The following is a 13,366-nucleotide window of genomic DNA, read 5'->3' on the forward strand; positions in this document are numbered from 1 at the left end:
AATGACTGAAAACTACATTCGGATTCAATGAATATACCAGCCCTGAGCCCTGCAGATCTAGCCACAAATATTACATGTCTATAGCCGGAATCTCAACTCTGGTCTCTGCAAATATTGCACTTCTAGAGGGTGACTGTAAAATTAAATGTTTAAAAATTGCTTGTAAAAAATAGTAAAGGCACAGGGATGCCACTTAGACCAACTTCGTTTTAAGTAGAACTCTATCCTGCAAATTCTTCTGACCTTATGTCAGAGGTGTTCAAGCAGAGACATCCCTCAGCTTGTTCTTATTTTTGCTTCTTCCCTCTGCTTTATTTAGCTTACATTTCATCTTTGCCTCTCTAGCCTTCTGATAAATAAATATGTTTATCTACCTGACAGCCTCAGTTTTATTTAACTACCTAAAAAAATACGAAATCCTAGAAAAGCAAGATGTAACCACAATTATGTATATGATTAATAGGCATTAAATTAATCATAAATGATTCAGAGCATGTTTCAGAGATAATCATTAGTCTATATCCATGTAAAGGGTATTATTTTTTGCACACTTTTTGAGTATGCAGTAAAATTCATTAGAAATAATTAGAAATTGAATATTTAGTAATAAAATGTCTTTTTTTAGACTAAAGTCTAGTTATAAATATCAAAATCCATTCAATTCCTTCTTGTAATAAACCATTAGGTAGCTGGGTGGAAGATAATTCAGTGGAAAATGATTCTTTAGTAAAATTACTTCTCTCACTATTTCTCCTCATTGCAGATAAATATCTTTTTTTCTTCTTTTATTCATATAATCAGAATCTTACAATTATTTAAAATCTGACCAGACCATTTGTTTTTTGTTCTCATCTCAGTGGGATACAGGAGGTGATTTTTATGAGAGATACATTTATACTTCAGTTCAACATTCTATGATTAAGAAGCAAAAACATATTTTGCAGAAAAAACATTTGAAACCACACCAGGGAAAATAATTTGGCTCTCACTTGTAAAGGATAGAAACATTAACATTTGGGGGTTAGACTGAATTCTCTCTGGAGAGGTGGGCTTAATTTACTTAGTTATGGCATCAGAGTAGAACCTAGGAGTAAACAAGGTGACAGCACAAGTATCTACTAAAACAAAGAACAGTGCCTCCGTAGGAAGACTCCCCCCACCCCATCCTTCTTAAGTAATGCTACCTAAATGTACATCCCATCAAGTCAATTGAGTATGATGCCAGTCATCTATTTGTCCAAGAATAAGTACAAAAAACAGAACTTTTTCAATGGGTACTCTGTGGGAGTCAAAAGAAACCATTCCTATACATCAAAAGAATGGCTAAGGATTGCTGGAGCCCATTCACAGTACACAGCAACACTTTAAGAGTCACATGCCAAGAGAGGGCAAAAACAGACAGCCATTTAAGTCCAACATAGCATGGGAGATCCCAGGAGTGAGGCTAAATTGTAGGAAATGGGAAAGCCATGGCTTCATTAGTTTCACAAAAGACTGCAGAAGAGCCATTTTCCACCAAGGTAATTTGGCTTAAATTTTTTTTTTTTTTTTTTTTTTTTGCCATAAGCACTGGGTGGGTTTCACTGATGGGGAAAATGAAAACGGTTCTTGGCTTTGCAACAATGGAAATTTTACATTAGAGCGGCCGGCAAAGAAAAGAAAAAGGTCAGAGGGTACATTCCTCTTACTGCAACATGTTTTCACCAGTTGAACCTCACTCTTGTGATTAGCAGAGCTCAGACAGCTGATATTTGGAATTGGGAAGGGGGCAGAAAGAGGAGGGAAGTTTTCATGGGCGTGTGAAAAAGATATTGTGTGAAATATCTTTGCAAAAGTTAAGTGAAAGAGGTTGAACACTGCCTGCTCTTCTGCTGGGACCTCCTCTTTTCATTAGTGGGAGATGTTACATTCCTCTGAGAAGAACAGGTTCCTTGTTCTCACTTTGTTCTCCATGGCTACTCAGACATTTTTTTTCACTTAATGCTATTTACTTTTACTTATTTTTAACTTATCTAGAGAAGAGGTAGGTTTTATGGTAAAGGGAAATGGAAGCGTGAGAGTGCACCCTCTCCTTTGGAAAATAAACAGGAGAGACTGAATGGGGACAAAAATCATCTCTTTCCTCCTGAACAAAGGATGAAGATAATGGTATAGATGATGTTCAGCTAGGATCTTTGAGACGGCAATGGCAGGATTTCCTGACTCATGCTTACCCCAGAATAGTTTTCCTGTGTTGTCTGTGGAGAGACAACAGGCACTATTTTTTGGTTTTCTTGGAAGTGATAGTCCCAACATGTGTACTCTATGCCCCCAGTTCCACTTCTCTCCCCTAAGCTTTGACTCAGCTATCTTAAAGAAGACAGCAGAAATGTGATTAAAAGTCCCCTTAACTTAAACATATTTCTCCAGGCAGCTTCCAGGAGTACCTAACAGCCTCGCAAAGCCATTTGAGCAAGCCACTTCTAAGACTGGGTAGATGAGAAGCAAAATGCTAAAAGTAGGGTAACTACAACCTGTATGAAGTTGAGTTAGGAAGAAAATCTTAAAATGGTATTTGGAATGGAAACATACAGTAATATACATAATCTATTCCTTAAGGTGATTATATTTGGTGTTTTATGTTAAAAATATAATGATACAGAAAAATGTAGGTCCAGAGACCAATGTGAAGTGAGTCTGCACATGAGAAGATTTTGGCCTTTTAGTGATCAGCAGAAGTTTTTTCTAGTTTCTGTTTTTGAACTTGTTGAGTTTTCTCCACTTTTTGTAGAAAGATGATATAGTATAAAGTTCTGTATTCAAGCCTTCTTGTTACCTATCACTACTTTATTCAATTTTATCTTCCATTTATTCTTTAAAACAAATCCTTTTCTCCCACTCTACTTTCACCACATGATCTTTGTGTTTCTGTTCAGTTGTTTCTCTTATCAGGAATACTTCTCCAGTTTCTTGTTCTCTTCCCTACTTCAAATCTTACACTCCTACAACATTCAGTTCAACCCCCATCAACTAAAAAGCCTTCTGAGCTTACTCCAGGCTATTCTGACCTTCTCAGCTCTGAATTTCTGTATCACTTATACATTTATACCTCACAATCCACCATTTTGTTAAACACTGTCTTATGTTATTCTCTAGCTGCTTCATGGATATTTCTTATTTTCCCAAGTTCATGAGATTCTTCTGAATTCTCCATAGCTCCTATCCCAGTGTGGTTATAAAGCACCCAGTTATACTTACTGACTTGGCCTGAAACCCTAAAAATGTTGCAGCCAATTATCAGGTCTCCCATTAGGATTTTCCAATAACAACGTTGCCATTATTATTAAAGACTATTTATGAACTTCTATAAGGGTCTTGGGCACTGACTTGCAAGTAAAATAACTACTAACATGTGTACAATTCTGTAAAATGTCTCTTCTTTATCACTGGATTTTATCTTCCAAATGAATGTAGGAGTTAATCCACCCACTGTTAGGGAACAGAAGAGTTCATACTGTTTTCCATAACCACTGAATAATACCGAGAATATCTCTACATTTGATTGAAACACAAATAAAAGTCAGGTAGGCAGAATGTAATTACTGAAGCTGGACTATGGCCAGGAAACTTGGAAGAACACTCCCAACTTCTGCCAAAGATTCCACAGATAACCACAACCGGTCAGAATCTCCATTTCCATGTACCATCTTAAACACAGGTCTCTCTTTTAGCTCTGTGCCTCTAGCAAAATAAGGCCACTCAAGCAGTAAGATTCACAGGGAGAAAAGTTACATCCAGAGGTTCCTAAAGAACAATGTTTAATTTTTTTTGTTGTTTATTTTTTGACAAACTTATGAGGTCTACAGGAAATACCTAAAGCAAGTACCACAATGTTTCCAGCAGGAAATGCATCCTGTTTTGCTAACTTAGAAAAATGACCTTTAGTTATATAGCCAGATACTCATTCTTTCTAACATTAACCAACACTACAGAAGGATTCAGTTCTTCTTTAGGAAATGTAGAGAATGGTACCGTGTGTATATGTATATGTCTCATGCAAGATGAAGAGTCAAGAATTAACTCTACCTCTTACCTCATTTTTCATAAGACCATTTTTCTGAGGCCTCGGGATTATATAAGACTTTTTATATATACATGTATGCCAGAAAAACATTATCTTAGTCAGATCTTCCTCAATGATCATATAAGTGGAGGTAATGATAAAATCTGAATTTGACTTTTTGATATGTTATAACCCTCAACTCGATGTTTCTTCCCCAGAAGCAATTAAAATATATATAGATATATAACATGTGATGATAAATTAAACTCATATGTAAGAGTTATATGGTTAGGCTGGAACATTACTTGGAAAAAAAGATATAATACATCACTAATTCTGAGCCTATAATGCTGTTCAAGAATAACAACGAAGAAGAAAACCCACTTATAATATTCTCTCAAATTCACTTCAGGCTTGTTTTTTAATTAAATTGATGACTAGTTTCTCATTGATTTTCCTTACTCCAAAAACCTTTACTTCCTGGCAAGCAGCAAAAAAAATATAACATGGCCAAATTCAGAGTTATGCAGCCCTTACTTGTTGAGTTCTAAGGTGCTCACATGCTCAGCTGTCCTTAATATTAAATGCTTTGGTATTGATAGCTAAGACATCTCAAAACATACAGCCTCAGATTTCCTTACTTCTGACCAGTCCAAAGCCACCCACTGTGGTGGACATGACTGGTTGTTGCAGGGCTCTTTTTCAATAGGCCGGTGTGTTAAACAACCACTGTAGTCCAGTGTCTCCTCCTCAGAAGGTCCAATCTTCCTGATGCAGAGCACTGCCCTTGTGCGCATCCCACCGTCACAAGTCTTGCTACATTCCAACCAGTCCCCAATGAACCACCTGCAACAAGAAGTGGAAGAAACACAGAAAAGCATTCCCTCAGTGCAGCCAGAGATTTCAGCAGAGTGAAGGCATTTTCTCAGTGGACTACCTCCTCTTCTCAGAAGAGCTAACATTTCAGTGTCAGCTGATGTGACAAATGACAAATGGAAGAACTGCTAAGGAAAAGATAACCCACTGTCGGCTGCCTTCTAGAGCACAGTGCATGGGCTTTGGAGCAGGCAGAACCCAGGTTCAAACAAGCAATGCATTATGTGTTTTTAAACTTCTTTTTGTCCTTTTTTATTAATTTCTAAAACGAGGATAACAATATCAATCATGAGATTGTCCTGATGATTAAGCAAGGTAACATATGAAGCTCCAAGCCATGTGCTGGTAAATGGTAACAACTGGTTCCTCATCGGAGGGATGGAATCCTGATTTGTTGCATTTGCCAGTTTTTGTGGTATAAATACTTCACTATGGCTAATTTCAGCCTATCACCTTGACATACTGAACATGAACAAGAGAAGATATGCTAGTAATAGGGTCTCAGGAGCTTCTAACAGTGTCTAACACACAACAAACAAGAAACAGTAGCCATTTTTATTATTACATTGAGGCAGGTTCTCCCTCAATTGAGGACTTTGTGATAAAACCACACTACAGGAGCTAGGGATTTGTTTTCTGATTCCCAGAAATGGATGTCACGCTCTGCATAAGACAGACGTCTTTATTGTCCTTACAGGGGAAGAGATGGCCCAGGTATCCATCCAGAAGACTTGGGAGTCCTAAAAACTCTGCGGTAAGAGCAGAGCCCTGAGCCAGCTCTGTGAAAACATGGAGATCCTTTGCTTTGACCCCTTTACTCTTAAAAACAGCTTCTACACAGCTAATGTGGGAAGAAACAGAAGTGTCTTAATAAATGAACATATCTCATATTTGTAGGTATACCACTCCTAAAGTCATCAATGAACTTTCATATATACAATTTCAGGGGTGTGTGTGTGTGTAGTATTTCTGCAGGACTCACTCTTTTGGGCACATTAATTGGTCCAAGGGTATGAATCATGATCCCAATCAGAGCAAAAGGGACGCTTTCCTTTCTGGTCAGAAAGGTGTATAAAGATATAAGAGCTGATGATGGCCATGTCCCCTGTCAAGTGGAATTAGCTGATCTGAAAGAATGCAGAGGAGCTAGAGAGTCCTGCAGGTATCTGAGTGCTTGATTCCAGCCATTCCTGAAGCTAGGTCCACTCTTATGCTTCCCTCAGCTTTGTTATATAAACCAATAAATCCTCTTAAGCGCAGAAGCTAGCCAAAGTTGAAGTTGTGTTATTTCCAACCAGAGTCCTGACTGATATATTATTGTATTTAATGTAATGAATATATGCTGAATGCCTACTATGCTCAAAGCACTGTACTTTGTTTTATAGAAGAAAGTAAGACCCAATGTTAGGAAAACAGTTCTCCAAAATCATGAAAAGTGCAATGATGGAGGTAGGACTAGATCCCCCATCAATTGATATCCACTGGATTTCATTTATAACACTGCCAAATAATAGATCTAGATCACAAGCATGAGGTCAGAAGACATTTTCTTCCATCTGTGCTTATAAATCACACATATATCCTAAATGGATATGCTCATGCTCTTAGTAGAAGAGTAACCAGAGGGAAGAGTATTAAAGTTTAAGAATAAATTTCACCTCTTTTCATGAACTTAGCTCATGTGTGCCAGTTTTGTATGTGGAAGATAATACCTTAGTGAAGTCAGAGTACTAGTATCCTAAATTTGAGCCTACACTCAGCCAAATAAGCCACAATGGCCTTTGTTTATTATTATTTTTATTATCTTTACTTACAGAGGGAAACCAGCATTTAGAAATATCATAATTAACCAGTTTGTCAAACTTAAAAATATATTTTGTCAAAAGTTTTAAAATTTTCAACATAAGACTTATTTATAGAATGACAGTTTAATCCTGAATTTAAAAAATCTGATATTAACATTTTTTTTCTAAGTCATTTTCCGAGGAGATTTAAAGTGATTTTCATATTCTTTCCGTTTCATTTTCCGCAGATGAACAGGATCCTAAGTTGTTAGTACCATTTTTGGTAAAGAGGAAAATGTGTATTGAGAATAATCACTTGCATGCCAGCCATAGTGAAACTCTGATTCAATTCGCAGCAGTGATTTCATCACCAAGATTAGGGGATAAAACAGCAATGTGTATAACTCAGCCACAAAAAGTTCAGTCATACCATCTCCAGCCATGATCTCATTAGGTCTCATAATGTAAGAGGGATGGAGGCCTTCAAATTAAACACAGGTGCCCAGAGTAACAGCAGTGATTCAGGAGGTGTTGCTGTTTTTTTTGGTGCATGAGGCCAGGGCCACCTCCGCCTTTTTATTCTTCGTCCTCTCTTTTATTGCCAACCATCTTTTAACCTAGATGTATCACTCTAGCATTTAACTCAGAATGTATGAAAGTAAAAATATTAACTACGCTTCCAATTTTCCTTCTGACTTTAACTCTGATTTCAGGTTTCACATTCAGTCCCTGTTGCGTCTTCATTGCTCACCAAATCATCCCTTCCCATGCCTCTCTAAAGGATTAAATCACCATCCAGTTATTTAAATAGTTTTGCAATTTTACCACTGCATCTATTAGTCCCAGTTTCACCACTCTCCTGTCCAGTGAAAGACAGACTGCTTCCTTCACCTTCATTCTCCATGTATTTGACCCTCTGATGACATTCTCCCTATTTCTCTTTTTTCATCCTCTAGTTTCAGTGGTAAAATATGAGCACGAAAATTCTCTCTGAGACTATCAATTGCTGAATTATTATAATCTGAATAATACTGGGGCTATTTCTTTCTGAGCTGAAGACCCAGTGATAAAATTGTCTTCATCCTCACCAGGGTGAAGAAGGTATACAGTTAGTGGGATTCATGTTTGAGTGTCTGAAATGAGTGGCTTGATGCAGCCTGTGTGTAATCTGATCTGCATTATCTGTACCTTAAGAGGACAAACAATAATATTGGGGGAAGAGAATGAGATGATGGGAGTTGACTTATATGATTTCTATGATTCTTCCCAGGTCTTACATTTTGGAGTTTTATAGAGGACTCTGATGATCTTTTTCTAAACTTAAAATAACAGATTATAGTTGTCCATGGGGTGAGGTGCAATGACTCAAAATAAAAAGATACTATTAAAGAAAACCTAGCCCCTGGGTAAAAATCTCTCTCCAGTCTGACCACCCTTTGGCCCTTTTGCTTATAACTCTTACTGTACTTAACATATTTTGCCTTGTACTATAGATATTTTTATATGTATTTGCCCAATTAGATTGTCCTTAGGAAAAGGAACCATTTCCTAAGGCACAGTGCCTTCCATATCGCAGTTGCTTAAAAAAATGTCTTTTAATTCTTGGTCACAGTATTATCACAATGTACTGTACTCCATTGTTTTTACCTTTCTGATTTTTGCAAATTTAAAAATCACAGTAACATACAGGAATTATATTCAATATCCAAAGACTCTTCACATGAGGTCATATATACAAATATTCTTGCTATTAAAAGACAGCATGGTCAAAACTGAACTCTTGGCCTTTCTCTTTGGATTCCAACTCAACATTACTTCCTTTTCTTACAGTGGGGCACTAGCTTCCTATCAGTCATGCTCTTTAACATCAACTCCTCCCTTTTCCTTTTCCTAACTATTTCTGCCTATGTCATGAATCCTACCATCTTCATTCAATGCCTCTAGAATTCTTGTTTTTTTCCTATCCCTAGTCACCTCACCATCTTGACTACTATTCTTTTTCTCATGAAAGAGTTGCTGTTCTGACCACATTACTTTTTCCCAGCAAGGCTTCCTCTGGCCTTTCAAGGTCCTCCAAATAAACACTATTATTGTTATTTCTTTACCAATGCCTCTTTTGTCTATTCTTCCTAGTCCCCTGTATTTTCTTTATGCAGAACAAGGATAAACCTTACTGCCCTCTATTTTTCCATACTCTACTTATAAAGTCTCCAATATGACTAAAGGACATTTAAAATATTTCATTAGATAATTTCTGATTAAAAAATACCATTTAGGATTTTAAATTAATGGTATTGGGAAAACAATAATATTTGAAAATAAATATAGATCCTTTCCTCAAAGCAGGCAAATATATTTCAGATAGAGTTTACCTTAAAAAAAAACTTTGAAAGTATAATCATAAAGTGGGTAAGGCCTTCATAACATTATACCAATGAAAGAAATAAAAGTTTGACAGTTTTCCTACATAGTATTTAAAAAATTTTATAAGTAAAAATAGATCATAACACCATAAGTAATATGGGAAATATATAACAAACTAGGAAAAAATATGTCTAAAATAGTTAATATTCTTAATACATTGAGTTCATACAAATCAATAACAAAATGATAAACACTTCAATAGAAAAATGGGTCAGGCCATGAAGAGGAAAAGCAAAAAAGAAGTAATACAAATGGCCACTGAACATAATTTTTAAGTGTTCAGCTTCACCAGCAATTCTACCACAAAAAATAAAATAGCAATTAGATATCAAGTGTTTTTCTTCCCTATAAAATAGTTAAAGATTGTTTTTAAAATAATACCCGGTGTTGTTCAGTTCAGGAAAATGACAGTCATATACGTACTGTTGGTGGGAATATACATTCATACATTCTTTCTAGAGAGCAATTTGACAGTGTGTCTCAAAGAGTAAAATATAATTCCATTTGAACCAGAAATTTTATTCCTATTCATTTAGCATAAGGGCATAATTATAGAGAGCAAAATTTTAGTAGCAAAAATGGTTAATGCTGTGGAATAGAAAGGGATCAAAAGCTAGGACCCAGACAAAATTGTTCAACAGTGGGAAATCAATTTAAATAAATAATGACATATCTACTAAATGTTGTAGATGATGTTTAATGTTCAGAACAACATAATGTTCAATATGTTGAGAACTGCCTACAAAGCATCATGAATAATATAATTCCATTTTTTATATACATGTGCCTATGTAGACATAGAAAAAGATGAAATATATAGATCAAAATATTAACAGTGGTCTTACAAGTATTGTGGTTTTTTAGTTTCTTCTTTCTACTTATCTGCATTTAAAAAATTTTATGCTTTAATATGTATGACAAAAACCAAATATGATATCACATTGTCATCTGAAAAACCTTCTCTCTTCCACACTCATTTAAAGTCTTCCTGAATTCAGTAGTTTTTCAGTGAGCCTTATCTCTATAATACCAATGTCTACTGGGAATCTTATTACATATGACAACCATTCTGAATAATTAAGATTTCCTTTTTCATCGTCTGAATTAAAGGAATAAAGAAGAAATTAAAAAGGAACTAAGAAAAACTGGACTGATAAAAGAGAAATATTTTAAATATGTATCATTAGCTCTTTCCAACAAAGAAAACTGTCTGTCTAAATTTTCTATCTTTTTCAAATTCCATTTTCTTACCTCCAAACAACAAAAAAAAGTTAAGAAGTAACTTTTTATTTCCGAACTGCAAAAGGAAGGGAAATATGAAACAATTTTAATTGCGTAGGTTAATTCCAATACGTCAATTATCCTTAAAATGTTAAAAAAAAAAACTCCCATGTAATATCCAAGCACATGATATATGGAATGAAATGACCAACCACTGAAATCTCAAAGGATGTTTGAATAGCATTTGAACTTAAACAAATAAAAAAGCTGAGGCCAAAATAGAACAGGTGTGACCAGGCCCACTCAGATGCCTTAAATGGCTGGTCATGACAAACATAATACTTAAAGTACTGGGTGTCGGGGAATTAACTTACTGGGTTGAGGCTCACAATTATATGAAAATATGCTTAAGTTATTGGAAACGTCAAAAAATATCTTGTGGTTTTTGAGCATCACTTTGTTTTATATAGCTTTTCAGTTTCTCTTGAGATAAATTTATAAAAATAATTAGCAGAAGAAAGGAAAATAAAAAAACAATTAAATATCTTGTCTTTGTAATACATATCATAGGTTGTATTTCTATACTTTCTCATGTCTGGCTTTTAAGGAGTTAGTTACATGGTGATCACAGTTGAAAAAGAAGAGACATGAAATTTTAAAAGTCTTAGAATAAAAACTTCTATCACCCTAGATTCTGTGTTCCTTATTTGGTAGCCACTGCCCTAAACCTTTTCAAGAGACTAGGAGTGAGTATTTCCCTTTAAGATTAAAACATTCAGGCAGACACTGACTTTGGATATTGAAAGTTCAAAGGCATTATTATTTTGGAACAAATATCAAGAAATGCATCTTGCTTTAACCATATTAGGGACCTGCATTCTTTATCCATTGTAAGTCCCAGATTTTTGTGACTCCACTTTTAGAAAAAGGATTACTTCATTATAGAGCTTTCCTCTCCAGTTCTAGGGAGCTTGGAATACATAATCTCATTTGCTTACTCTCGTTTTCTTTATCAATTTCATGTTGGGATAATTAGCTAATCTGGGGGATAATGGTTACTCTGATTTCTCAAACAAGAATGAAATGCCATTCACACATATTTTGTCTTGCCATTGTCAATCAGGCAAAATCCTTACAAAGATCAGTATTTTCAGGATTAACTCAGCATCTCTGTCCTTTTTCACATAATTATTGCCTTTTGCTCAAACAAGAAAACTTTCTGTTCCTACAGATTATACAGTGTGGCCCACTGATAGCAGGTCTCATATTTTTAAGTTTAAATTTTTTAAAAGTCATCATTAAGATGGATGGGCTCTCTTCTTGTGCCTCCCTTTACAGTGAGTTGTAATTGCTACATTAATCAACAGAAAGGGACTAAAATACACCTCTAGGCCTGTACTCTACACTCAGAAGACAGGATGCCTTAGGATGACAGAACTTAAAACTGGGTCAGCAAATTAAAGCACTGATACTCCACTACAGAATATTTCTAAACCATTTAAAAAGTCTTTAAGCCTTTAGGATAAATATCTGGAAAAGATAGGACTGCACGCCAATCTACTATATTTTACTGGATCTAAGATACCATTATTTTAGGTACCATTAAAGAAAAATAATGCCGATTATTATTGTAAGATACCATCAATTGCAAAATGAATCTAATTTCAGAGATGTTAAAATGCAAATGATATGTGCTTTAGAATTAATGAAATATGACAATTGCCAGCACACTATGCCAGGATCAACCTATTGAAGTTCCTGCTTTAAAGGGGTTAATTACTAAGTCCTGTGGATAAACAGGAATCAAAATTCCACCCTCTGTGATGTTTTACCCCCTTTTCTCAGCCTAATTTATTTATATCGTATGAATGTATGTTTCCAAATAAGAATATCTCATGTTTTTCTCTTTGCACTTGAAGAAAATAATTCTCACTTCTTTCTCTTACTTACTCTGGTGGGCAGGGCTCAGTGTTGCAGGTTCTTTGATTTTCAGGTGGCTTACTATCAGGGTCACAGTAATTGTTCTGGACAATGGAGTTGTCGTCCAACCTTTTACAGACCACCTCCTGTCTTTGGACACCTTGAGAAAAGGAGGACATCATTAATTGAAGAGTAGTTTACCTTCCAGTAAGTTAGGTATGCATAGCTTTCCTCTGTGGGGAATCAACCTCACTGGATCGCTGCTGTCTTATCTGTTCCAGAAACACTTGACTGCTCCTCTAAAAAGGAGAGAAGACCTGGTCATTATATTGCAAATTTAGGCAAAATTATTGTTCTCATATTTAGAAACATAACTGTTTTCAAGTTCAGAAAAGAAACTATTGGTAATTTTAAACAATTAGTATTCCCATTTGTATATTCTTCTTCATGCTTTCCTTTAAAAAAAGAAACTTTATTTTCCCAAAATATCATCAGATAAAATGTATGAATATACATTTCAGTGCAAAACAATGGTCGTATATCTATGTAAAAACAAAACATTAGGGACAAATTTACTTTTTAATATTTTGTAGGACAAATCCAATCAATTTAGTCTTTGTTAGGAACACGTAACATTCACACATTTCATTTTTTCCCCTTGCATTTACAGATTTATTTCTCTGAAAGCCCACAAAGTCTAGAATTTAAAGACTGCAGTGAGCCTCTTTGGACTGCAACCCATCAGTAATCTGTTTGCTTTGATAGAGTCGGCCCTTGTTGATTACACCACTGGCAAACAGATATACACATATTCCATCAAATATTAACTTACAAAATACTTATCTCATTCTTAAAAATTGGTCTATGTAGCCTGTTTGCCACAGCTAAAAATATTCTCATAAAATTTGTAAAATTCTAAATATATGTTTATTATTTATTGGCAAAGATATCCACCACACCTTGCTCACATTTCACAAAATACGAAGACACACACAAACACACTCTTATCTGTAAACATGCCTGGTGAATAGACTTTATGCAGATTCATTTTCTCTTCAGTGTGGAGGAATCAAAAGAAGCAAAGATAGGTGTATCAAGG

General features: G+C 35.3%; 1 protein-coding gene across 4 annotated transcripts in view; it reads right to left on the bottom strand.

Moving 5' to 3' along the window:
- Positions 1-13,366, bottom strand: part of ADAMTS6 (ADAM metallopeptidase with thrombospondin type 1 motif 6) — a 271,152-nt gene that overhangs the window by 22,880 nt on the left and 234,906 nt on the right. For all 4 annotated transcript variants that reach the window (XR_005019513.1, XM_036849413.1, XM_036849410.1 and 1 more), the window contains 2 exons: positions 12,298-12,427; positions 4,684-4,888 (listed from right to left, as the gene is read on the bottom strand). Coding sequence is in view for 3 of the 4 variants with exons in the window: in XM_036849413.1 (XP_036705308.1) it covers positions 4,684-4,888; positions 12,298-12,427 (335 nt within the window). In the remaining variant the exon portion in view is untranslated. The remainder of the gene's footprint in view (positions 1-4,683; positions 4,889-12,297; positions 12,428-13,366) is intronic.

The sequence above is a fragment of the Balaenoptera musculus genome, chromosome 3, assembly GCF_009873245.2.
Source record: "Balaenoptera musculus isolate JJ_BM4_2016_0621 chromosome 3, mBalMus1.pri.v3, whole genome shotgun sequence".
NCBI lineage: Eukaryota > Metazoa > Chordata > Mammalia > Artiodactyla > Balaenopteridae > Balaenoptera > Balaenoptera musculus.